The 27,215-nt window shown below is 53.7% G+C and overlaps 1 protein-coding gene across 6 annotated transcripts in view; it reads right to left on the reverse strand.

Moving 5' to 3' along the window:
• Positions 1 to 7,125: 7,125 nt before the first annotated feature.
• The window catches only part of AGAP1 (ArfGAP with GTPase domain, ankyrin repeat and PH domain 1), a 533,866-nt gene continuing 513,776 nt past the window's right edge, over positions 7,126 to 27,215 (reverse strand). For all 6 annotated transcript variants that reach the window (XM_055346220.1, XM_055346218.1, XM_055346217.1 and 3 more), the window contains 2 exons: positions 15,868 to 16,123; positions 7,126 to 14,855 (listed from right to left, as the gene is read on the reverse strand). In XM_055346220.1, coding sequence (XP_055202195.1) covers positions 14,652 to 14,855; positions 15,868 to 16,123 — 460 coding nt within the window. In that variant the 3' untranslated portion in view covers positions 7,126 to 14,651. The remainder of the gene's footprint in view (positions 14,856 to 15,867; positions 16,124 to 27,215) is intronic.

Below are 27,215 nucleotides of genomic sequence, written 5' to 3' on the forward strand. Positions count from 1 at the left end.
TTTAAAAAAGATTTTATTTATTTACTCATGAGAGACACAGAGAGAAAGAGGCAGAGACACAGGCAGAGGGAGAAGCAGGCTCCCTGTGGGGAGCTCGATGTGGGACTCGATCCCAGGACCCTGGGATCACACCCTGAGCAGAAGGCAGATGCTCTACCACTGAGCCCCCCCAGGTGCCCTGAGGAAGGACTTTCTAAGTGTAGTAACCAAGGGTTTGTCACACGTGTCCAAAATCTGCACATTAAAAAATTGCAAAGTTTAAAAAGGAAATGAAATGAGAAACATTTAATAACATGTGACTTGTAGGGGGTAATGCCCTCCCCGCCTGTGCATCATTAAGAGAAAGATAAATACTCCAAAAGATAAGTGAGTAGAGGACATGGAGAGGCGACAACTACAAAATGCCAAGTGTCTTTAAGCATAAAAAGATAAAACACTACTGCAACCCAGCAGTGTTGAAATGCAGAAGAACCAAGAGACCCCCATTTTTGCTTTTAAAATTGGAAAAACTTAAATAAAATGTTTAGTCCCGTATTGGGGAAGTGCTGGGAACCAGGCAGCCACATTCCTGGCTGGTGAGTGTTTAAATCATATTAGCTATTTTTTTTGACATGAAAAGTTGTTCATGCTCATTTAAGTTTAAAGAAGTAGGTTATCGTGACAATTAAGGGCTCCGTGTGATTATTGATTGGATCTTGGATGAGAGGAAAATCAGCTATAAAAGACATTATTGGGACAATTGAGGAGATTTGAATATGGACTGCATATTATATCATATCAATGGTAACTATCTGGGGAGTGATAATGGTCTTGTAGTTACGACAGAGAAAGTCCTTGTGCTTATTTATTTAAGGGTGAAAAATCATGATGTTGGTAATTTACTTTCAAATGGCTCTGCATAGTGTGTGTGCTCATTGTCATCTATGTATCGTCCTATATCGTCTGTGGGACATCTATCTGCAGATCACCAAGATGTGAAAATGTTGGGACGCCTGGGTGGCTCAGTTGGTTGAGCATCTGACCTCGGCTCGGGTCATGATCTCAGGGTCCGGGGATGGAGCCCTGTATGGGGCGGGGGCATGTCCCTGCTCAGCGGGGAGCCTGCTTCTCCTCCTCCCTCTGCCCCTCCCTCCATTCATGCTCTCTCTCTTTCAAATAAATAAATAAATAAATAAATAAATAAATAAATAAATAAATACTAAAATAGATCTATCTTTAAAAAAACCCATAAAAGATGTGAAAATGTGAATAACTGGTGAATGCAGATGAGGTTTCTCTGAGTGTTTGCCGAAATACGCCTTTCTGTGGGCTTGAAAAGCTTCAAAAGAAATATTTGAAGGGAAGAGTAGGCTACAAGATAGCTTGAAGAACGTTATTTTGTGTTTTAAAGATCTGTTTGTTGGCGGGTGGGGGAGAGGCAGAGGGAGGAAGAGTGCGGGGCTCACAAGCAGGCTCTGGGCTGAGTGCAGGGGCGGTGGCGGGGCTCCATGTCATGCCCATGAGCTCACACCTGAGCAAATTCAGGAGTTGGTTGCTCGACCGACTGCCCGTATGGTGACTGCCCCACCACCCAGGCACCCATATATATTTTTAAAGAGTTTATTTATTCATGAGAGACACGGAGAGAGAGAGAGGCAGGGACACAGGCAGAGGGAGAAACAGGCTCCATGCAGGGAGCCCGACGCGGGACTCGATCCTGGGACCCTGGGGTCATGGCCTGGGCTGAAGGCAGGCACTCGCCGCTGAGCCCCCCCAGGCGCCCCGGATTAGGGGGAATCTTAACGTTGTATCTGCTGTGGCTTATCTGGGTGTCCCGAGTTTTCTGTGGCAATCGTGATGATGGTGCGTTTTGATGCTTCCTAGAAGCTCCATAAGGACCAAGCTCAGGTCTAAGTTCTTTCCCCGTATTATTAGGCCATTGAGTCCTCATGAATTCCTGCATGTGCAGGTGAGCACTGGGGCCCGGGGCGGGCTCTGGGCAGACAGCCTGCCTGTCACCATCATCATCACCACCGTGTCCCCTCCCCTGCGGCAACTGGCAGCCGCTCGGTTCAGGGAGTGGTTTTCCCGAGTGAGGCTCAATGGAAGGGAGTGGAAGTGACCAGATGCCGAGCATTCTGGAAGTGCACGCACCGCGGGCTCAGGCCCCGGGCCACTCTCCCAGCCGGCAGCGCACAGTCCCCTGCACAGACGGCGCAGGCACCTGCAGCCGCTCTGGGCCTCCTCCGCCGAGCATTTCACGAGCGAGGGCCGGGCACGCACGTCGCCCCTGAATGCCTCAGCCCATGGCAGTGGGATGCCAAGTCCCCATCCTCCCTGGTCGTGTGTGTGTGTGTGCATGTGGGTGTGTGTGACGTGCATGTGGTGCATATATGTGATGTGTGTGCATGTGTGTGTGACGTGCATGTGGTGCATATGTGTGATGTGTGATGTGTGTGCATGTGGGGTGTGTGTGTGACGTGCATGTGGTGTATATATGTGATGTGTGATGTGTGTGCATGTGTGTGTGACGTGCATGTGGTGCATATGTGTGATGTGTGATGTGTGTGTATGTGTGTGTGACGTGCATGTGGTGCATATGTGTGATGCATGTGTGTGGTACATATGTGTGGGTGTGTATGATGTGTATGTGTGTGGTATGTGGTACGTGCGTGCATAGTGTGTATGTTTGATGGTATGTGTGGGTCTGTGGTGTGTGTGATGTGTGTGTGGTGTGCATGTGGTAGGTGATGTGTATGTGCATGGTGTATGTGTATGTGCATGGTGTGTATGTGTGTGTGTGGGGGGGATGTGTGTCTGTGGGTGTGTATGGGGTGTGTCTGTGTCTGTGGGTCTCTGGGGTATGTGTGAGTCTCTGGGGTGTGTGGTGTGTGTGGGGTGCGGCGTGCCCGTCTGGGGCCATGACACGCGTGGCCAGGAAGCGTCGGCGGCGCGAGTGGCTGGAGCGCGGTCACCACCATATGCGAATAAATAAGCGCTAATTGCCTGCCGAGCCTCTGGGTGGCAGGTGCGGCTCCTGGGCCACATTTATGGGCCAATTAGGCGCCTTGCTGGCCCCGCGCGGTGATGAACTGCGGCGGTGGGCACGGCTGGCACGCGCGGCCGGGCAGGGGCACCTGCGGGAGCGCGCCGGGCACTCGCAGGAGGGCGGCCCGCTGAGCTGGGCACGTCCGCGGCGGGTGGGCGCCCAGCAGGGTGGGGGAGCCCAGGGTGCACCTGGGGGCCCGGGCGGGGCAGGTCCTTTCCACACACGCTCCTTGGTTCCGGGCGGGCCCTGGGTGGCGGGCGGGGCGGGGGCACCCAGACAGACCCAGGGCCCGGAACCGCCGGAGGCGCAGGACGGGGCTGGCTTGTCCCATAGAGAAATGCACGGCGAAGGCCAGGGAGAGCACCACGCGCAAAGGCAGGGAGGCCCAGCTCGGGGGACGGGGCTGGGGGGACGTCTCTCAGAGGGACCTTTCATCTGAGACCCCAAAGGTTAGAAAGAGCGAGCCGCACATGGTGGGGTCCTCCCAGGGGGGCGGGAAAGGTGCACAGATGCCGGGAGCAGGCCAGGCCGGGACGCTGGGGCAGGGCCGAGCGGTCGGAGAGGGGCAGAGGGGCAGGAGGAGGCAGGTGACGGGGACGGAGTGGGGGGCGGCGCAAGCTGACAGTGGGGACCACCTTTAGGATGGCGGACCTGCTGTCAGAAGTGGAGTTGGGCTGCCGGGTGGCTCAGCTGGTTAAGCTTTGGACTTGATTTGGGCTCCGGTCATGATCTCAAGGTCTTGGGATCCAGTGGCGGTGGGGGGGGGGTGCTCCTAGCTCAGCGGGGAGGCTGCCTGACATTCTTTCTCCCTCTCCCTCTGCTCCCACTCGGGCTCCCCCTAAAGTACGTGAATGAATCTTATTAAAAAGAAAACAAGGGGGAACCTTCTTTGTTAAGGGTCTGCCTTTGGCTCAGGTCATGATCTTGGGGTCCTGGGGTGGAGCCCTGCATCTGGCTCCCCACTTGCAGGGGAGACTGCTTCTCCTTCTGCCCCCTTCCTCTGCTTGTGCTTTCTCTCTCTGTCTCAAATATAATCTAAAAAAAAAAAAAAAAAAAAGACATAGGGAGCTGTGAAGGGATCTCACAGGGAGTAGGGAGATCAAATCCCCAGGATTGTTGGGCGGAGGGACAAGAGCAGGCAGAGGGAGTAGCTGTGATCCCCTGGGGGAGGGGCTGGAAGGGAGAAGCACCTGGGAGGGGAAGGGAGGAGGCCAGGGGTGCTGGGGTGGCCAGGCCTTCTAGAAGCTTCTATGTGCAGTGGGCTGGCAGTGAGTGGTCTCTTTGAATTTTGTTCCTCAGATTCTGTGAATTACGGTTTGCTCTTGGCCTGAATGTTTCCTAATTTTTAATCAACCTGTTTCAGGCGTTTACTTAATCAATTAACCAACCTTTTCTCCGATTTTAGTATGAGTGAAAAATGTATTAATAATAATAAAAAAAACCCAGCCACTATCTCCAAAGTCAACGGCAAACCACGAGCTTGCAAATATATCTCAAAATAACTTTTTTTTAAATTTTTATTTATTTATGATAGTCACACAGAGAGAGAGAGAGAGAGAGAGGGGCAGAGACACAGGCTGAGGGAGAAGCAGGCTCCATGCCTGGGAGCCCGATGTGGGACTCGATCCCGGGTCTCCAGGATCGCGCCCGGGGCCAAAGGCAGGCGCCAAACCGCTGCGCCACCCAGGGATCCCTCAAAATAACTTTTTAAAAATACTTTCTTATGGAGAAAAAGTGGACAGTAGAAGGAGTAAAATAGACACCATCCAGAACTCCCCATGGAGGCGGCGCTGCAAACATTCTGGATTCTTTTTTCTTCAAAATGAAATAAGGATATAAAAATATCTTTAAGAATATACATTCTTTATTAAGAGAGTCTTAGGTATATCTTCTCTATCCTAATTTTAAATTTACATGGTATCCTTTCCTCAAGCGGTAAGAACACTTTCGAAGTGACTCACCTTTCCGGGACTGAGTTAACTCTCCCCCTCCTGTTGGGCTTTGGGCTCGTTCCCCATATTTTGTTATCACAAGTGCCATAGTCACGAACATCTCTTACGGAAACGTTGACGTCGTCATGTCACTCCTCGGCCAGATTCCTAGGCATCGTATTCGTTCATGGAATCAACACTTATTTACGGGCTGGAGCCGTGTCTGGGCCTGGTTCCTGGGCCCGGGGGCGGGGGTGGGGAGGTTTTCAGAGCCTTTGCACACAGGTCCATGTGGCTTTGTGGAAATGCTGTTTCTGTTTGACTTTGTTTCCCCCAATGGCGTGTCGGTGTCAGTCTCACTGTAGCCGGGCCCGCCCTGAGCACTATCACTTAAAAAAAAAAAAAAATCTTGGCTGTAAAATCTAGACCTTCAGTCTTGTTTTGTTTTTTTAAAGATTTTATTTATTTATTCATGAGACACACAGAGGGAGAGACAGAGGCAGAGACACAGAGAGAAGCAGGCTCCCTGTAGCGGATGCAGGACTCATCCCGGGACGCCGGGATCAAGCCCTGAGCTGAAGGCAGACGCTCAACCGCTGAGCCACCCAGGCGGCCCTCAGTCTGGCTTTTGTTACCTGGCCGGAGGACAGAGCTCCTCAGGGCATCTGGTGCATGCACCTTGGCTTGCACAGGTGAGTGGGCGGGAGGTGTCCCCCCGGGGTCAGGAGCACGGGATGGAAGGAGGGGCCAGAGTCACGGTGGGGCGGTGGGAGAGGAGGAGCCGCCGCGGCAGGGCCGGGGCAGCCTGCGCACTGGCCATCTCTGCGGGAGCCCCCGCGTGGGTACTGACGGAAGGCGTCTGGGGGGCCGCGGGGTGCAGGCTCCGAGACCCTGCGCTGCCTGCCCAACGGCCGCCCCCCTTTCCTTTCCACCAGGCCCTGCCCCAGTGAGCCGCCGCATCCCCCGGCCTCCTTCCTAGCCCCGAGGGACCTTGTTCCTGCGTGGCCAAGGAGGAGGTGCGGGGTCCAAGGGCAGAGTCATGATGGGCTTAGGGGACACTGGATAGGAGAGGCCTGTCCAGCTGTTTCTCTCCTTCCCGCGTGGAATGCAGATGCTGGCGGTGGAAGGGCCTCATGCGGGTGCCGGGCGGTAACACACGCCCACGAGCCACGGTTGACCAGATGGTCCGGGGGAGGCAGGGCCCGGGTGCCCTCTGATGGCCTTGCCAGCCCTGGCGCTACTCAATCCCTTACGCCATTTAAGCCATACGTTAGCAGAGGCCAGAGAACCAACACGCGTGTAAGTGGAATTGGTTCCTCCTAGAGCGTGGAAGAGGAATCTGGTCCTCCTTTTCCCTTTATCCCGCAGTCCGACAAGTAAGCTCCGTAACGTTTTGCATTTGGCCTGCTGGCTGTGGTGTGACCGCGTTGCCGGCGGCCGTGTGAGCTCGTGCGGCTGGGTGGGAGGTGCTGTGGCGTGACGGGCTGTGCTGGCACACACGGGCCCCGAGGCACGGCGGCGCCGTAGGGTCGCCGTGCCATCGGGAAATCTCCGCAGGAGACGTAACTACGGACATGTCCTGGGACCATGCGGCTTTATATGTATTGCCCTGCAAGAGTGGGTGAGGGGGTGGGCCTCTGTCTGTGTGCAGAGAGAAGCATCTGGAAGGTGTGCCCCAAAATTGCTGACTGTGGTGATGCCTGGGTGGTGGCAGTTGGGTGTTTTAATGTTCGGAGTTTGAAGGTAGAGACATGAGATAACTTGTGTGAGAAGAGTGGGATACCGTTAGTGACGGGAGTACTGGTAAGAGCATTCTGGAAGGGCTTTCTTTCCTAGCCACCTGCCGAGTCCTTATCACACACCCGGGGTAGCGTGGTCCAGCGCAAAGATACTTGACAAGCATCTTCTGGGCCCACCCGGCTGGCGAAGTCATGGCCCCTCAGAGTTGCTTGAAGATGCACAAGTTGGAAGAGATGCTCCTTATCATCGTCCCCTCACGCCACGGCCACAGCACGTATGTGCCAATTTCCTCACGTGAGAGGCTGCCCGGCCTAGGACGTCCCTCTCCTCTCTCTCCTCCCCGGAGCACACAAATCCCATCCGCCAGGACAGATGACCGACACCCCCCCCACCCCCAAACCCCAAAAAACCTCCGCAGAAGCAGTGTAGACATATTTTCATTTCTTTATTAGAAAGAGGTCTCTACACTATAGCCACCTCTCCCCATTACTTTACACATTTCTCTTTTTCTCTTTTTCTCCCCCCTTAGAATACTGTACAGCGGACACAAAAAAAATCCCAATGCAGGAAAATACAAACTGGCATATTTAATCAAAACAAAATCATATGAAATAACAAGCAAAGTGAAATGTCTGTCAATGGTTTTAATTACAGTACAAACAATATAAATAAAGCATCATTGAGTCATTGTGAAACAAACTTGCTGAATGAGGTAATATAAAAACAACCGAAGGAAAAAAAAAAGAAAAAAAAAACCCAAAACCCCAAAGAAACCAAACCCACCTCTAGATAAACCCCAGGCCGCTCTTCCATCTTCTATACATCACTATTTACAGAAACAGAAAAATGTGCTGCGGGGGGCAGAGACTCGGTGTCCCCTGTTGCCTCCCAGAAATGCCTCCCTTGTCACCTTGGACCCACTCAGGCTCCCGCTGGGAAGCACACCAGCTGCCACACGAGCACCCCCCCCCCATTCGGGGTCACGGGCAGTAGAGTCGGGGCCATGTGGGGCAGGAAGCAATCCCGACACCTGACGGCCGGGCCTGGGCCTGGGGAGGGCGCACCCTCCGGGCCCTGTGGAGCGGCCTCGGTCAAGGGCGCAGGGCACCATCCCCAGCACGTGGGTGCCCAGAGCAGGGCAGGGGTGGCAGCCTCCAGAGGCGCACGTGCTCAGCACAGCCCAGCTGGGAGGAGGGAAACGGGGATGCTTCCGAGGTTTAAGGCAGGCAGGATCTCCAACCTGGAGCCGCGTGACCAGCCGCAAAGCCCTTTTACGCATCCCGCTGCCTGAGCAGCCCGGTGACCCCCTGCTGTGCACCCCGGGGGCGGGGCCGGGGCCGGGAGGGCGCCCTCGGGCCCCTCTGTCCTCTGTGGCGGGATGGCGGCCGCAGGGCTGGGAGCAGTGGTCACCAGCTGGGCGCCCCCCAGGCCTCTGGCAAAAGGCCTGTCACTCGGGATTTCTACAACTGGGTGCCCGGCCAGGGACGGACAGCCCCAGGACGTCCTTCCTCAAGCCCGGACACGCACCACCTTACACGGGGCATCAGGCACGACTACGTGACCTCCTGGGGGTTGGTGACCCGCCTCGTTACTGGAGTTTGGGCTGGCCCAGATGCTGACTTCCCGGGCACCGTGGCCACGATCTGGTCCGGGGGATCAGGGCACACACTGATTTAGGGGCAGCTGCTCCCGACACCTGAGCATTCCGCTTGGAAGATTCCTCGAAGCTCTTACGTCTTATGTGGTTCTTTTCTTTCACCTGCGTCTCAAGGTGAAGGACACGGAGTTCCTGCTGACAGTGAACCCTAGGCAGCCCTCACTTTGGCAGGCGAGTCTCTATCATATGGCACCCCCCGGGCCCTCGGGGGCGTTCTCTACAGAAGCCACACACCAGGCCAGAGTAGAACACAAGCCCTGGGCTGACCTATCACACCGTGCCCCCCCCCCCCACCGACGAAGGCGGCTTGCCCTGCACGTACCCTGCAGTGCCGGGCACAGGGGGACACCTGCTAAACCCCCGAGCTTGTCTGTCGCTTGGCAGGGGCAGCTCAGGGCGGGGCGCCGCTGGGCATACCTGCCTCCCCCTGCCCGCCTCCTGGCACCGCAGGCCCTTTGCATGGGATGGGGGCCCTCGGACAAGAGCATTTTTACCAACCAGGTGCAAGCCCCAGAACCAAATGCTGTCGTTTGACAGTGAAATCAGCACCCACCCCCCACCCCCAAGTGAAATGCAGAAAGGAGGGGTTTTCAAATCTGCAGTCCTGAATCCTTGCTTCGGGAGCGTGTTTCCCACGCTGGTGAAACTCAACTACTTCTGGAACTTGGGCGTTTTAAAAATCACAGGCTAAAAACCAGACTTTCTGGTCTTATAGCATCCTGTGCCGGTGGAATGTCCTCTAATTTCCCCTCTGGCCCACATGGAACAACTGGAACTGGAAAGAAGTGCCAAATCTAGGTTCAAAAAGCAGTAGGCATCCAACATTCAATAGGGAATCCATTAATATTGTTAAAAAAAATCTACATAAGGACAGCCTTTCTCCTCTAAGGGGAAGAACATGAGTGTTTTTGAAATATGAATTCTAACCTGTTCTGTGTCCTTTCTTCCTGGAGGGGAAGGGGGAGGGGCCCAGTGCGGGGGGTGTGGACCCCCAGAGCCGCCCTGCTGTTCTCTCCTCTCCAGGGTCCTGGCCATTCTGGGTCCCAGGGGTGCCTTCCTGGCAGCAGTGGAGAGAAAAGTCTGAACCACTCCCGTCTACTCCAGGGACCAACCCACGCCCCCTTCTCTCTTCTGCGTAATTGGAAGCAATTCAACGTGTTGACTGAAAGGCCACCTGATTTAGATGCTTGAACTGCGAAGGAGCCATCAGGGTGCGGGGTACGGAGCAGAGTGGGGGCGACCCCACCGCCAGCCCCCTGCCCACTGTGAGCGCCACACCCCGGGGGCCCTGGCGGGGGTGGCGGGGCCCACGCTGAAGACTCACTGACCACAGGCCTTCCAGAGGAAAGCCACTTGGGAATTCAAGAAAGCAACACGTCGATAATGGTCCAAAGTGAAAAATCCAAGCCTGGATGCCAAAGGCCCTTATGTAGCTTTTGGTGAAGGATGAGGGTGAAAATCACTCGAAGACAGGACTTCACAATGTGTGAAACCCACGTTCGAGGAGGGAGTCAGAAATAAATTATATTCCCTGGGAAAGAAAGATGTGTATCTTCAGCACATTGCTATTTGAATTCCTTCCTGACTGGTTTTCAATTTGTTTGTTGAAGGACATAAATACAATCCAGGGGAGTTCTAGAAAGTCACACCGACCTTGGGGGGCGCGTGAGGGATGGAAATAGAGCAGATGGGGGAGGGCAAAGCAGGCGGTGGAGGGGTAATGGATCTGCTTTCCAATTATCTTTGCCTTTCGAGAAGTTTTGGAGGTCTGAGCATACTTACTCTTGGAGCCTCTACCCTCCCTAGGTGGGAATGTGGTTATTTCCAGAGCATTCTAAATGCAAGGAAGGGTTGGCAGAGCTGGAGCCTCAGGGACCCACATCATCTTTGAGCGCAGTGCGGGCTGGGGGCCGGGCAGGACCCGACGGCCACCCTGGAGGGGAAGATGTGTTCACCAAGCGCGGGCCCAAGGGAAGCTGAACGCCGGCCTTGACGGGGAGGGAGGCTGTAGAGCCCTGAGCCCCGTCAGCATGGTGCTCTCCAGCCAGCTCGGAGAACCCAGTGTGGGGAGTGTCCCAGCAGCCTCCTGGCGGCTTCTGAAGGGACGGAGGCCTGTCTACCACAGGGTGTAGCAGAGATGCAGTCAATGTTGGGCCTAAGGTGACCTTAGCGAATGCATGAGGGTAAGACTCAACATTTTCTTTGCTTCTGGGAAATCGAACTCTGACAACAGGAATGGAGGATAAAGGTCAGGACGTGGGCAGCGTGGCTCTTCCCTCGGGGGAGGGGTTCTTTGGGAGTAGGGGCTCACAGAGAGCCTCACCCCCTCCTCTGACACTGCTCCGAGCGCATGGGGGTGGGGAAGGGCACAGACTGGCTTGGCAGAGGAGAGGCCCGGAGGCTTGGGGGGCTGGCAAACATGCTGTCGCTGACTCCCTAGGGCACTGGCTGGAGGATGCGCTGCCAGCGTCGAGGGGCAGCCTTCCAGGCACGTGACCTGGCTTTGGGGCTATCAGCATTCCTGTTCCTAATGGACACTCCCATATCCTGAGCATACAGCCCCTGGCATTTGTCACATTGGTTGGAAACCAATTGGTCATCAGATCCTGTGAGGCCACCCCAGTGTCCCTGTTGAAGAAGAGGCCCAGAGCTGGGTACCTGGCCAAGGCTACACAGGAGGGACAACAGAGCCCAGGGAAGCCAGGTCTGTTCTCCCCTAATTAAGTTTGTGACTGCTGCTCTGCAGATGTACAGGAAGTGTGCAGATGTTACACAACTGGGCAGACTGGTCTGTAGGCCAGACGGCAGAGGCTGGGTCCAAGCAGACCTCAGCAGGCTAGACCAAACTCCAGAGGACAGGTGGAAAGGCACGGCCGGCACAGGCGCTGGGAGGGCCACCCACTGCCTGGGCTCAGGGACAGAGAATGGGCTTGTAGGATTCTGGTCAAGAGCAATCCCACAAGGGCACTCAGCAGCCCTGTGATCGACAAGCACCCCCACTGCCTTCCCCTGCTTTCTGGGGTAATTACATGCAGCGTGCTTTTACTGGGACACATGGAACTGCACCTGCTCATGGGGCCAAAGACTCATGAAAATGTCACTTGTGCACCCTCAGGCTGCTCATCTCCTGAGACGGCGGGAGACGGAATCAAGGCTCCTTCCCCTGCAGGGTTTCTGGGGCCACAGAAGGAACCCCGCCAGATCGTGATGCTACATTCCCTGGTGACCACATGCACCCGTGCCTTCTGCAGCAGGTGGCTTCAGGTTAAGGGAACTTTAATTCTGAATAGAAAAGGCTATGTGGACTGTGCAGTGGAGTCTTCTCATCACCGTCACTTCACGGAACCTTCCGTGGGAATAAACAGTGACAACAACACGACCCCCTTCCCAAACTGGTTGTTTCTAACGCCAGCCCTTGGCTTTATCTTCCCTGCCTTGGTGTGAGAGCAAGGCTTTAGGATGGAAGTGTGAGCACTGTACCGGTGAAGAAAGGCCTTCTGGTGTGACGCCGAAATACAAGCAGATTAGCCACCGGTCACCTTTATTTGGAGAAAGACCCTTGAAACCCACCTCCGCCTCTCCCCTGTTGCCCAAACTCATGCTCAGGAAAGCTGGCTGCCTCATGGAGCAGATCAACGTTGCTAAAAATAGCAGAGGAAGGGTCAAGTTTTCTGAGAAGGAATCCATAAAGTCCCCATGCCGGAGAGAGAGAGAAGAGAGAGAGAAAAACAAAACCAAACCAGACCAATCTAGCATTCAGGTTGTGAAAGGCTACGTGAAAAAAAGTCATTTGGGAAAATATTATATTATAAACACATATAATAATATGTACACACTCATATACATCTCAGAAGCCTTACAAGGAATTTTCCGTTTCTTTTCAAAACGAGGCTTTGCTATATGATAGAGCATTCCTAGAGCGGGAATTAACTACAATGAAATAATTTAAGAATTTCATTTATACTATATCTGCGTTCACTACGTAAAGTCTAGGCTAAAGGCTGTGCGGAGGCGAGTGTGGATAGCTGGGTTAGCACAGTAACGTGTTCTTCAAAAATAGGCAATGACTTTTTTTTTCTATTCACATTTAAAATAACTACACAGTGATGAAACACAGAATTAAAAATCGGGGCTGGAGGGGAAGATTAGGGACCTGGTGTCAAGGCTCTCAGCCTCGTGGCTTCTGTACCTGCTATTCCTGGAGCCTGCTGGGTTCCACGCAGCTGAATCAAGGTTACAAATGTCCATGAAACACTGACCCACATATAAATTCAGTGTAAAGATTTATTTTTTTCCCCACCTACTTAAATTTTTTTTTTTTTTAAAAAGTGAAAGAAGAGAAAAACTCTTAGAAAATAGAAGGTTTAATATATGAGAGCAAGGAACTTGCCTGGAGGCTGCCGGGAGGACGTGGCCCTGCTCCTGTGCTGACAGCGGTCCAGAGTCGCCTTCCCAGTGGGATGACCTCTCCCAGGTCACACCTGCTAATGGGATCTAGGCACAGCCACCCCTTCTTGTTTTTAACCCAAGGTGTCATGACCTGGTTTACTGCGTTTGCCCACCACGCTGAAGGTGGCTGGAGTCTCAGGCAGCCTGATGCCACAGGGACGACGGCAGGCCAGGTGACCCAATGAAGGAGAGGCAGAGGGCCTGGCCACCAAGTCAGGGGCCAGCCAGTGCCACAGAACGGTGGGTGGCCGGTCAGGACCCGCCTCCGCAAAAGCACCCGGGTCTGGTATTCAGAAAATCATCCCAGGCTTCTCCGCAGGGCCCCTTCCTCTGGGCCTGCAGAAGTGGTATCAGATCTAAATAATGAGAAATCACATGCCTCCTTCCCCCACTCTCTCATAGGCATCTAAGTGTCTTTTTTTTTTTCCTTTCTCGATTTTAATAAGCAAATTGTACCACCGTCTTCTTCTGATATGTTCCTTTTTAAAAGCTGTCGATCACATTAATGGAAGTGTTTGCTGCTGGGAGTGTTTCCCAGGTACAATGATCTGTAACCCTCTTATTTCAACTAGTTGCATGCTATTTGTTCACATCCAGTTCAATTTATAAATTAACAGAGGTGCCATTTGTCTGTACAAAAATCAATGCATATTTATGAACTTCTTTTATTCAAATAGATTTTCACAATCTTATCTAAAGACATGACACAGAAGCCTGTGTGACACTCCGGTGTGGCTCGGGACTGGCCGAGACTGCCACCTTAGCAAAAGGGCGTGAAAGCCCTCTCATTTTTGGGGGTGTGGCGGGGGGGGGGAGGTGGAAAAAAAAAGCATTTTATGCATTGACTTAGTTCACTACATGGCCTCAAAATGTTATTATTAGCTTGAATTTGTGATTTCCTTTTGAATTTGTGACTTAACTCTTATTTATTTTTTCCATTTTGTTTTTGCACCCAAGGAGACTCCAGTCAAATAATACTCAGCAACTGGTTTCCCCTCTTTGGACTGAAAAATTAAACAGATACTAAATTATGACAGTGAATTTAGAAAGGAGGGCTCCAAGGGCTCGAAAGAACATGTCTGGGATAATACGATGCTTCTAAGAAGTATTGCAATCACATCGTGGCAATCATCAGAGCGTGCTGCGTAACTACCTCCTCGGCTAATATGCTTTCTTCTCGGTGATGACTAATCATGTTCTATTAAACAGCGGTAATGCTGGAAGAACTCAACTATACAAGTGTAATGAAGCCAGTATTCTCCCCGGACAGATTAGCCACAACTGATTTGACACATACCATCATAGGGGCTTCAAACCTGACAAACTCTGCTTGCTTCTGATTTATGCCGTCAAGCTCCTCGGAGAGGAGATGAAATCCAAGTGTTCCGTTTGGTAGAGGTGAAATGTACTGATGTGCTTAACTGCCAGTTAAGGAGAGTTACCCTTCCCCTTGCTCCTTGCCCACCCTCCCCCTCGTGTCCCCGTCCCTTGTGCCGTGCTCTGTGTCTACAGGGCTCTGTGTCTACAGGCCGCCCGATGCGGGGGGAGGGGGGCAAGGGAGGGTCCCTCACCGTGTGCTATCATCAACAAACCAAGGCCTGCCGGTGGGTCCTGCTTGTTGTTAGGGGAGTTCATGAAAAGGAATCCGTTCGGCAGCCTCCTGGCCTCCTCTTCTGCCCCAGGGAGGACGGTCAGGTTTTGTGATTTGCGCGTGGAGTGAGGGCGGTTGGGCGGGCAGCCACCAGGAGGAGAGTGGGGACGTGATGGGACTCACGTGTCGTGACTTCCAAGAGGGGGCATGAGGCTGTGGGTGCCCGGGTGCGGCGGGCAGGTGGGTGCGTGGTCCTCAGATGATGGTGGGCACCCTCCCGCTGCTGTTGTTCCGGTTATTGTTCTTCCGGGACAGGTTGGGGGTGGCCATGAGCACGAAGCGCTCGTCGGGGCAGCCGTACTGCAGCAGGACGTCGATGCACTCCTGGCTGGAGGCCTGCCGGGCATAGGCCAGCGCCGTGTTCCCGTGGGCGTCACGGGCCATGACGTCCACCCCGTACTGCGGAGGAACAGAGGGCCGTGAGGTCACCGGTGGGAGTGCGCCCTCCCGGGGACAGGCTACAGATGTGAACTGGCTGGGGAGGTGGGCGGCCCCACGGCGTGTTCTCTGAAAGGCCGTGCTTAACAACTAAAAGGCCCTCCTTTCTGCAGGAGACCAAGGATAATTCTAGTGTTGCTAACTCTGTTTTGATGTTCCAATTGTAAAAACAGAAAACAACTGCATTTTGATCTCAGAAGCGATTCTTTTCCAGTGTAGGAAATACATACGTAACACATAAGAGCACAGGGACAGTGGCTACCCCCGCGCTATCTGGGTCCTATAACTGGCCAGGGTTTCCCTCCGTCCACCCCCTGCCTCCCCAGGGAGTTCTCTGCTGCCCCTGGACCCCTGGATGGGGACTCGCGGTGGCCGCCACGGTTGGGCATGGACTTCTCTGAAGCAGCCCTGCTCCTTCACACTCTCCCTTTCCTGTCTCCGTTCGGGCATCATGACTAATGCTTCCATAGAAATGTAAGAAATCACATTCTTAGAAGAAGTTACCGAGAACAGGCCAGAAGAAGCCCTTTGACAAAGTCCTACCGTATCAAACATCACATTCTGGGCCCAGTATTTTTATGTCTGGTAAAAGAAAAACCACATACATAAACTAGCTGTGTCCCTGCTCTCCGCCCCCCTCCAAAACAGAGATGATGGGAGGAACAAGAGGGACACCTCTGCCTGGCTTGACCCAGAGGGGTCACGAGAAGCACGAACTCTGCAGACACCTTGGCTCCTTGCTAGCGGAGCGTGTCCCGCTCACTACCTTCCTCCGTTTACTCAGTCCTCAAGCACAAGGGGTGTCCTCACGTTGGGGAGCTGGGGAACCAGGGGCCTCGGTCCCGGAACCCTCAGTGCCCCAGCCCTGAGGCCTTCCATCTTCAGACTTGTACCCTTCCACCAGAAGGATGCCCGCAGAGCAGACAACATGCTCGTGGCAGCTCTGCTCCATGTGCGGCACCTGGTGACCTACCCAGATCAGGAGCTGCGCCAGGACCACGTTCCCCTTCCGGCAAGCCAGGTGCAGCGCTGTGCGGCCGTCGCCCTCTCCGCACGTCTCATTCACCTCCTCCCGGGAGCCGTGCGCCAACAGCAGGATGACAGCCCGCAGGTCCTCGTCGGCGGTGGCCCGCAGCAGGTGCTGGCCAAGGGACAGCTCCGTGCAGGGCAGCGGCGCCAGGAAGAGTTTCTGCTCATACTTGGCCCGGATCCACCGCTCCTTCTCTTCCCTGTAAGACCCAACCACACAGGCGCAGTCACAGTCAGGAAGGGCAACCAAGGCCGAGACCCCTCTACCCAGAACCTGTGTGGTTCGGGGGCGTCCGGGAGGAAGGACAATAGCAGGAGATGGGTATCTTCAGGGAGCACAAGGAAGCCCCCTGAGGGACAGGTTGATTTTTCCCCAAGTGGGGTCCCTGACCAGCAGCATCAGTAACCACCTGGAAATTTGACAGAAACGCAGATTCCCAGGCGCTGCCCCAGACCTCCTGAATCGGGGCCTCTGGGGGTGATTTAACAAGCCAGGTGGGGGGTTCTGATGTCTGAAGGTGTGCACAGAAGCCCTGGCTGTGAGTTCACAGGGTTTTTTTCTGTTTTCGCGCAGAAGCTGTGGCCAAGAAGACCCTCCTGCCTGCCCGAGATCTGGGACAATGCAGGGCGGATGCCACAGCCCAGGGGGTCTGTTCTGTGGGGAGCAATGACAGCGTCTAGCTGGGACTGCAGGACACCACTGGAGGTTAGGGGCAGGATGGCCAGTGGGCTCCCCCATATGGGTGTGACCCTGAACTCTTAGCTTGTAACTCCTCACCCTAGAAGGGAGTTGTGAGTCCCCTGGGGGCTCCCAATACTTCAGTTAAGGACCATCTCGCTCCAGGCCCACGTATGAAACCAGACACCCCAATTGGGGGAAGGTCTGGAAGAGACAAGCAGACTAACTCAGCTACTCTCTGGATACCTGGGGAAGGTCAAGGTGTTCCAGGGCCCAGCCCTGAGACAAGGCAGGTGGCCCAGGCGGCCCGAGGCCAGAGCTGAACTAAGGGGCGCAGGAGGGGAAGGCCCCATTCCGCTGCAGCGGCTGCCCTTCCCCCTGCAGCGTGGCCTGCTGGGAGTGTGCCCCCCTGACCTGGGGGGTTGTCAGGGTCCAAGCTGGACAGGATGCTGCCTGTGACCTCTGGAAGGAGTGCTGGGCATACGGGGAGGGGGGCAGAGGGGGGTAATGGGAAGAGGAGGTAAAGAGAGAAAGGAAGAAACCAGCTGCAAGGTGTGTTGGTGGGTTTCAGTTTCTACAAATGGCCTGTGAGGGGCACTTAAAGCAGCCCCGCCATCCTCACAGCTCTGCAGCACCGCCAGGGGCCAACAGGAGCAGCAGGAGCAGGAAGGGAGGTTTCACTAGCAGCTCTTGAGGTGGGGGGGTCTGAAGGCTGAGTGGGGTGGGGGCCGAGCCTGGGGAGGGCTCCCAGGAGGGTGAGTCTGGCAGAATTGTTTAGGGGTCGAGTCTGGGGGGTGAGTCTATGGGTGTGAGTCTGGGGGTGGGAGTCTATGGGGGGCAAGTCTGGGGGCATGAGTCTGGGGGGCAAGTCTGGAGGGGGCGTGAGTGCCCTGGGGTGCAGGCAGGTGGGACGCCCTTAGCTGGACTGATGTGTTTTGATGAGGACCAAGAGAGATGAAAGGACAGCCCTACAGAGGAGTGACTGTCATTACTGAGACAAATAGTAACACAGCTTTGCAACTGCCTCCTCCTAAAATCCAGCGTTTCCTCCTGGGGAAGAGTCAGGGTACATAGCTACAAACTACACAGAGAATCACTTAGGGCCTCCGTGATACTCTAGAAAGAAAACTCATTAACCATGACATTTTTTCTTCCGAGGTACAGAAAAAAGGCCTTGTTTACACCTTTTACCCGTGTTTACATTGTTCCTAGTGATCTAGTGTCGGGTTAGCCCTAATCTGTTTTTAAATACTTAGGCAAACAAATACTTCCAGGAGTAAATCTGGATTAGTTTTGCTTCACTTCCTGGTACATGCGAGTGACCCCAGAGTGACCCCCGACCCTTTTCATGCGGAGATTTCCAGGACAAACACGGGGCTGCAGCTGAGAACCTGCACCCGCACTGCACTGCGCGCCCTGTACCCCGCGCCCCGGGACTCTGGCGCAGGCAGCAGGCACCCTCTCCCTACTTGGGCCAAAATACAAGCACAAAAGCATTGGGCAGGACAAAGGCAAAACACTCCAAACAAATCATGTTTCTCATGGTATTAAAGAAACCTTATTTAAAATGTATTTAACATACGTTGATGCATTTCATAAATCACCAAAGAGCAGGAGCAAGACGTGAACGAAATGAAAAGGGACAGTGGTGAAGGATGCGTCCAGATTTTCAAGTTCCAATTTGCTAACTCTCGTTTTTGGGGCAAGTATTAAAATCAGAGCTGTTTTATTCTGCTCTGGTGGGTTTTAATGCACATTGCCAAATCACCCAGGGATAAAACAGAACCGAACATGTAACTATTGCCCTCAATGTAATTATCCAATTCTCTTTTTAATATTCGGATACCCCAGCCAAGGACTGAGGACAGCCCACAGCCTCTGAGTCCTCCCTGGCGGCTGGCATGTTCTCCTGGGGGAAGTGTGTATCTTTCTGGCCTGGAGCCTGGTCACCCCACACAAGATCCCCTGGATTCACGAACTCAACATGCTTCTCAGTGATTTGTCCTGTTTAAACTGTTCCTTGGTTTTCAAATTCGGTGCCGTTTATAATACATAACAAAGGTGGATCCCGATTTTATGGGGATGAATACTATTTTGGGAGATTCTTCAGGAGAAAGGCTCTGATGTGATGTATATGAAATTAGGAACAGGTTCTCGGAGAGCATTCCGGCAAGGGAAGGCCTGAGGCTTGAACTCTTCCCAGCCGGTCCACCTGTGACCCCCGCAGAGTTGGAGCAAGGTGACTATTAACCAACAGGCCTTCAGAACCTCCACCAATGCAAATACAGAAAGCGGGCTTGATACTGGGGGCGGCTCCCCGAAAGGCACACTATGAGGGCACAAAGCCTCCAAGTGGCCTTCTAGGTGAGGACTGCCTCTTCCAGCCTCACGTCCACCTGCACCCACCGCCCCCAGAGCTGTTTTAATGCGTGGCCTTTCTCATGTGAAACCAGAGCTCTTCACCACAACTTCTCTGTTTAAAACCAGATGCTTTCCATGCTGGCTCCTGGGTCTCATGCATGCACTAGGAACACTTTTTAGCAACTGAAATCCAGTTGGTAGGACTGGAGAGCTCAGGAGGGCATGGGGGTTTTGCTGATTCAGAGAGCCCTATCCATGCTCAAGCACTTGCTGTTATCTAGAACCCAAGTCCTGTGGTCACCATGCAACCTGACAAATGAGGGGGTAACCTTCACCCTGTGGCCTTTCCACAGTAGCCATGGTGGGAGAAGAGAATCGCCACAGAGCTACAAGGCCCTGGTTCTTGGCAATGGAGACATGGCATCTACGGGCCTGCTCTGTTCCTCCTCTTGGTGTAGACTTCTGCACCTTCTGTGACCCCTTGGGCTCTGGCTTCCTTCCTCATCTGTAAAGTGGGCACAGTGATGTCTACTGTGGGCAGGGTGGTTTTAGAGCTGAGGCCACATGTTTGGAGGGTGTGTCAGCCACAGGAGTTGCCCTGCAAGAGGCAGCTGTTGGTGCTGCTGTGATGGAATCAGCATCTTTACGGATGCACAATCGCTATCTGGCACCTGTGAACTCACCTGTGGGGCTGATGTGTGTGACAAAGGGGACTTGATGGCCTGGGGGCCTGTGAGGGTCAAATGCCTGCTGGATGCTTTAGGTTTCTAAATCTGGGCTGTCGTTGTGTTCGGCAGGGTGAGGTGGGGGCCCTCAGCCCAGGGTCCTGACAAACCTAGTGGCGTCCTGTGACCACCCTCCACAGCCTACCACAGGCCAGAGGGGCTCGGGACGCTGGGCGAGGGGTGCTCAGCCAGTCTGAAGGATCTCATGGCTGTCAGGGTGTCTGGGGCCAAGTGTGGTTAGCCCCCATCCATGGCCTTGAGATGCCTTAAGTCTTCCTGGGGGCTAGGGACTGAACTGTGTTCCCCAAAACGTATATGCTGAAGCCCTAACCCTGGTGTGTCTATAGTTAAGGTTAAGCGGGATCACAGAAGTGGGGCCCTACTCCAGTGGGACTGGTGTCCCTACAAGAGGAGGAAGAGACACAAGGATCTCTCTCTCTCCATGTGAGGTCACCGTCTATAAGCCATGAAGAGCTCTCACCAGAAACCGACCCCAGCACCTTGACCTTGACCTTGTGGCCTCTAGAACTGTAAGAAAATACATTTCTGTTATCACAGCCATCTGATCTGTGGTATTGTTCGAGTAGCCTAGTCGGACTAATGTCCTGGACAACCACAGTCTCCATCATTGCCATCTGGTTTCTGTGCCAACAGTTAACATGTGAAAGATGGACACTGGTAATGACCGTTTCTATGAGAATATTCGGTCTAAAACCATTTGCCCTAAGAATCCAGATGCCAAAGCACAAATGCGCTAATTGTTACTCTTATGTTCCAATCTTACTTCTGGGATCCCCCGCTTGTCTTGGCTGAGCCTTTCATTTTCCCCAAGGAAGGCCAGTTCAAGAGCAGCGTAGCCAGCAGTAGATCACTTCACCTCATTCCAATCCCCTGGAGGCCCACTGCTCACAGCCTCCGTTAGCTAATGAGCTAAAAAATGACTTATTGGCACGGCCGGCCGTCAGCAGAAAGAAGGAGGCCCAGCTCCTCATTTGAGCCCCGTGCTGACACACCTTTAAATAAATCAACCGCACGGGAGCGAGAGAAAATGAGAGAACGGGCAACTAATCAGGAGAAAGACACTGACCCAGTCCCCCAAAATAAAGAGAAAAGATACAATCGAAGGTGCCATAGTAAACATTTTCTTCTCTTCCCGCCAGAAACGAAACCCCCCCTTTATTAGGTGGCCCTCCACCTCCTCCTGCCCCAGGGCCAGGAACTGCTTGGTGCCCAAGCCGTGGGCCGGGCCAGGTACTGAGCACAGGATTTGGGGATCAGAGGACACGTGGAGCCCCAGTCCCTGGAGCCCTGCATCCACAGAGTCTATCAGGGTCTCCCAGGCCAGGATGTGCTCTGGTCCTGCTGTCCGACAGACAAGCCTTTGCCACACTTGACCTTGACATGGCCAAGGCTCTGCGTGCCCCTCAAAGATGATCCCTGGGACGCATCCCACCTGCAGCCTGCATATTTTAGGGCTTGCCGGACAGAAACAACCCCTGGCACCATCAAGGACCACCTGGCACAGCTGATGAGGTGCAGCCTCCAAGTCCTGGGAGCACTTGCTGCGGCGATGCTGAGGGTGAAGATGATGATGACGGAAACAGGCTTTATTGAGAATTCCCAGTCACACCAGGCTCTTAAAGGGACCCCGGGCATGTTACATGTTTTCACAAAGGAGCTATGTACCAGATGCTAAGCAAAATGCACTTGATATGGTAGAGTCGTGGCCGTATTTTGAGAAATCATGACAAAACGGAAAGGCCTTTTTCTGAAAAGCTTCAGGGAAAAAAGAAGATAGGGACAGTTTTGTTCCAAGTTGCAGAAGAGGTGAAAGGGCACACAGTCTCCAAAGGACAGCTCTTCCTATTTTGAAGCAGAGCAGCTGGACCGTGAAGAGCCAGGGAGCCCGGAGTTGGCCAGGCAGGACGGGCTGTGGGAGGAGGACGCTACCAGCTGGTGGGCCACAGGGAGGCTCCCAGACCAGCCCTGGCCTTTAAGATGGGCCTTGGGGACCTGCTGTGGCTGGGGCCTTGGCTCGCCACGATGGCCTGTATGGAGACACGCTGGAGTGGGCAGCAGGGCCTTCCGGACTGAGTGTGTGCCGAGGTTCGTGCCATCCTGGCTGGGGTGGCACCAATAACTCCTGGGGCCTATTAATATAAGCCAGGTGATACACAGAGATGGCAGGGGCAGCGAACTCAGCGGATGACAGGATCAAGGTTAGAGTCAAAGGATGATCAAGAAGGGGGCGGGCCAAGGACAGAAATGAGCACTTATGCTTGCAAAAGAAAATGTGCACGGCTGGGGTTGGGGGCAAGTAGAGCTTCATTCCAGTGCCTGGGACTGCTTGGTGTGTGCGGGCTGCACTGGGTCCTGCCTTGGGTTACGGGGTCCAGTCACGGAGTCAGGGCCACTGTGCCCAGTGCAGGCAGCACCACTGCAGTGCTCAACTCCTGGGGAGGCAGGAGGGTCGCTGACTAGCCAAAGGAGATTGGACAGAGGTATCTGGAAGCCAAGAAGGCTGCCAGGGCAAGATGTGGATGGTGCTGATGATTACTACGGCAAAGACAATGATCAAGAGGGTCATCTGTCCTCAGAACTGGACGGGTGTCCTGGGAAGGGCTGGGCATCCCCAGCACCTCGAGCTGCCCAGGACTGGGCTGGCACCTCTCTCTCCCTCCGTGAGCAGATACGCGGCCACAGGACAGCCTCCCGCATGAATTCGCCAGACCACCGCCCTCCACATTTGCTGCACAAGCCTTGAGCCTCTCATCCTTTCTCCACCACTGTTTACAACTCCGCGTGAGCCAAGCATGGGTTTTCGGTGAGCAGCCTGTGTGCACATGTTGATATACAAGGCAAGAGTCACTATTAAAGTGGCTTGACTTGAGGTGGCCTAGGCACTTGGTGGGTTAAGTGTCTGCCTTCGGCTCAGGTCAGGATCTCAGGGTCCTGGGATGGAGCCCTACATCGGGCTCCCTGCTCAGAGGGCAGCCTCCTCCCTCCACCCCTCTTCCCGCTCCTGCACGGTCTCTAATACATAAATAAAATCTTAAAAAAAAAATGGCTGGACTCTGTCATGCAGACTAGGAATGCAACCATGAATGTCATAGCTCCCGTTTGGTACCTAAGGTGAGCCACAGTGGGGAGGACAGTTGTTCTGGGTCCCCCACCTGCAAGGGCCAAGAGGCCGACCCCGGGCCTCACTGGCTGGGCTCCTCCTCCGGGCTCCACTGCCTCCCAAACCAGAGACCTGACCCCAGGTTAGCACTTGCACAGAGGGCTTTTGGGTGGGTGTGTGGTACTGCTCTGCCCATAGGCTCTCTTTTGCTACCTCAACACCGGATCCTTCTCTGTGGGGAAGGGTTAGGTATGAGTCCTGTAAAGGACAGAGCTGTTAGGGACAGAGCTGCACCACCCAACCAGGCGGCCTAGGCCACCTGCTGGCATCTAAGTTTCATCAAGATAAAATAACAAGTCCACTTGGTTCCCTAGACAGCCCTCACACACTCCAGGTGTGCAGCAGCAACGCGGAGCCTGTGATTGTTGTCTCGGACAGTGCACGTGATCTAGAACATTCCCACTGCTGCTTGCATAGGACAGCGCCCTTCTAAACACTGCCATTTCTTCCCTCACCAAAATCATTAAAAATACAGAAGAAGAGAAAGGAGAACACATATGCAAGAAAAGTGAGTGCAAAAGAACATGCCGGATACCAGGACCCATGATGGGAGCACCACGGGGTGAGGGGCCTGAGCGCCAGTGCTCCCCAGCAGCTGCATCCCAGAGAGGGAATCTCGGTCACTGTCAGGGAGGTCCGTGGGGGAACCCAGAGAGAGAAGGAAGAGCCAGGCTAGCCACAGGCCACTGTCCTCAGAGAAGTGGCATCTTGATGCGGTGCGCCCGTCCCCGCTCCCCACGCATCACAGAGCTGCGAGGATGCAGTCGCACAGAACTGCCATCGGCTGCATTTTAAGTCTGGCAGGGAGGGCTCAGCAGGCTGCCAAGGGGGAACCAGGTTAATGGGTTGGATTCCCAGAAAAGGCAGTTTTTAGCAAATAACCACAAAGCTTCTGACTGGCTCTCGGCACTGCTCTGCGGCAGTCCAGGAGACAAGTCATGCAGGGCACAGACACGGGAGCGGTGACCAGACGCCACGCTGGGTCCTCACGGACCCGTGATCCTTGGGGGTGTCACGAGCGGCGCTCCCTGGAGGATCTGGCCGTAGCTTTCCACTCCGCATGAAAGAGGCTTTCTGGACGCCTCTGTACGACATGGGCCAGCAATGGCCTTTCCTGAAAGCCTCCTCGGTGTCAAGTCGAATGTATTTGTTTTTTATGGGAACCCCTCCCCCCAAAACGTTAAAACACCGAGGATTTTTTGGGGGAAGCCTGTCACTTGTCACATTGTTCTTTTCGGAAACATCTCTCTTCCCTCTTCATAGGCTGGGTGAGGATTTGTCAACACTCATTTTAAAAGAGATTCTGGAACAAAGTATATGCGAGTGAAGGACTGTCCTTGGTGGTGAGGAGGAGACACGCTCGGCTTACATGGGGACGGGGACTGAGACAGGAGAGGAAAGACAGGGCTAGCTAGCAGCAAGGAATTTCCAAAGCGTCTTTCTGCCTCAAGCAAAGCAGGAACGGAGGAGGGAGGCATGGAGGGGGGCTGGTGCAATATGTTAGTTAAACAGGGGGCTTCCTCTCTCTGCAGGGGAAGACCTCAGGCCGCCTTGGGCCGAGCACTGAGCACTTGGCTGCCCCTGGCATGCATGCCTTCTCCCCCAGCCGCGTTGCTAAGGGAGGACGGCCAACAAAGACCGATGGATATTTATTCCTTAATTACCGAAAGCTTTTAAGAAACTGGCCACTGTAAATCCCGTATGCAGAGAGCAGGAGGCAACGGGCAAGGATTTATGCTCATGGGGCAAAGACAAAATAAATATCCTGCCTGACTTCTGATCAATATTATGAGTGTTTTTTGCCAACCTGCAGGGTGTTTTATGAGCTCGGAGGAACAGAACAGAATCATTATTAATTAAACAAAGTCAACTGTATTAGGCTTATTACTTCTGTGAGTCATAGTTAAATGCACCCAGCTGCAGGTGTTGGGGGCGGGTGGCTCTGGGCGCAGGTGCTGTCGCGGGCAGCCCGGGAGGTAGGATCATGTGCTCAGGGGCACTGCACGCCCGGTGCAGGCTGGCTCAGGTCAGCTTCCACCCAGAAGGCTGTGGATGGGAGTGCTAGCGCCATGAGCAGAGTTGGGTCTCACACTCACACCTGCGTCTGGGATTCAGGCCTAGACCTGGGGCCCCTGTGGCTCTGCTGTCATAGGCACAGGGCGCCTCCCAACACCTGTCTGCTCGGAACGTGGCCAAGCTATAAGCCACAGGGCAGGTACAATATCACCCCTCTCAAGTTTTGGGACAAGCTGCAGAGATTCTCCTTGGCAATCTCAGAATAGGCATAAAGGAGAAGTTAGGCTGGGGCATAAGCTTGAGTTGGCCTGGGAAGGGGGAGACATTCGGCTAATTATGGACGAGATCCAGCTCCATCCTCACAAACTGTTTGTTGTCTACGATGTGCCAGGTGGTCACAAAGAAGAGACCTGGACATCTCTGGGAGGGCCATGGCTGGCCTGGCAACCCTTCTCCTGGGCCTCTATTGCCCCTCTGGAGAGGCTGGGTGATTTGAAGGCCTAGTGACTCTGAAGTTTAAGGGGACATCTGCTTGAGAGGTAAGTAGTCATGATAGAACAAAGGCGGGTGCTGCCTTACTGGCTGGGGGAGCCCTGCACTGCTGGGCTGATGTCCAGCTGGGCCTTCCTCCTCTCACAGAGTCCACTCGAAGGAAGGCCTCAGTCAAGCTTGCAATGGGGACACAACTGCCTATAGAACACATGGCCCCCAGGCAGCCACTCACTTGGAGCTTCCAACCATCCATCTGGGGCCCAGCCCATGCTCACTGTTATAGGCAGGAGCATTGGTGGGGCCTCTCCTGGTCCAGTCCTGCAGGATCTACAGATGCCATACTCCTGCCACCAGCACCGTGGCCAATGAAAGTGGGGTCACTGGCCCAGCCTGCAGCCCTCCAAGAGTGACCTGAACTGCATTCTCAGGCTCCACTCATGGGAACTTAATCCCAGAATCAGAGAATCTGCTCATGCTGACTTTCTGGTCCCTGGAATCACAGCATGGGCCCCAGAGCCCATCTCTTGCCAACCTCTAACTACCCACTGGGGAGGTGACCGGTTATACAGGGTAGGTGTGGGGGGAAGGAGAGGCAGGGCCTGGCCTGGAAGAAGGGAGCCCAGGCACAGGGGGTGAAGAGGGGGGCACTGAGGGCAGCTCAGAGCAAGTATGACTGTTAAGAAAATCTTTCTGGAAACTCTGGATACCAGGAGAGAAAGGTGGAATGCCCAGACTATTTCAGAAGCAGCCACATGTTTTTATTTTCAGATTTCTCCCCATTTTCTAATCTATTGTAAAAACAACACAGCAAAATGTAGGAAGTTAAAGGAAAAACTGCCTTGACCCACAAACTCTTACTGACCCTGTGCTCCCATGTCATGTTCCACTCCCAGACATGTTTGCTTGTTGGGATTCTAGTAGACACCTTTATCATTCTGTGCAAAGCTAGTTTGACAAATTAAGTTTGCAAATTAATTTGCAAACTGAGCGAGTGTTTTCATATTGTAATCATGGCGAAGCAACAGTAGCCACGCACACACTGGATGTTTCTGTACTTCAACATTAGGAAAAAATGTGAACTGTGTGAGACCATAAATTCCGATAAATCTGTGCCAAGCAAGAGGGAGCCTGAGCTAGTCAGGTGAGGCGGTCCTAGATCCCGCGTAATGTGGCATGAAACGGGACGCGCCTCGGCAGCCCTTGCGGCAGCCCTGGTGGTAGGACCCCCATCACAGCGAATTAAGTTCACCATAACAGTGGCTGATGGGATCCGCTTTGGAACATATCGCATCATAAACAGATAAGGGAAGAGAAATGGTCCTTTCCCTCCGCTCGGAATACTGTAAAATGGATTAAAGCCTCTGCTCTATGTGCCCCAGTGCCCTTTAAATGCCAGGGAGTGGAACCTCTGGGGCTCTTCTTAAACACAAAATCAAGGGACAAGACGGAGTAATTGCAGAAGGCCAAGCATGACCCGGTGGCTTCTCAAACACCTGTCCCCTAAGTGGTTGTTAAACACGCAGAGAGAGCGGGAAGCCTGCAGGTTACAGGCTGGAGGCATGCTCGCAAAGCAATGCAGAGCTCTGAGCAGCTTTCTAGTAAAAACTGCCAGGTGGCTCTAAAACTTGTACTTTTCAGTTATGGTATGTTTTATAAAAAAGCATATAAGACAAATGATTTTGAACAATAGAGAGTCTTCTCAATCTTCTTTTCCTTTTAATTTGGGTGTGTGGAGATGGGAATAGTCATGTGGTTTCTCAACAGCCAAACAAAACAATGATAAACAAGAATGGAACAGATTTTACAAGAGGAAATGCACTCCAGAGGGTAAGCAAATG

Source organism: Nyctereutes procyonoides, unplaced genomic scaffold, assembly GCF_905146905.1.
Source record: "Nyctereutes procyonoides isolate TBG_1078 unplaced genomic scaffold, NYPRO_anot_genome, whole genome shotgun sequence".
NCBI classification, from domain to species: Eukaryota; Metazoa; Chordata; class Mammalia; order Carnivora; family Canidae; genus Nyctereutes; species Nyctereutes procyonoides.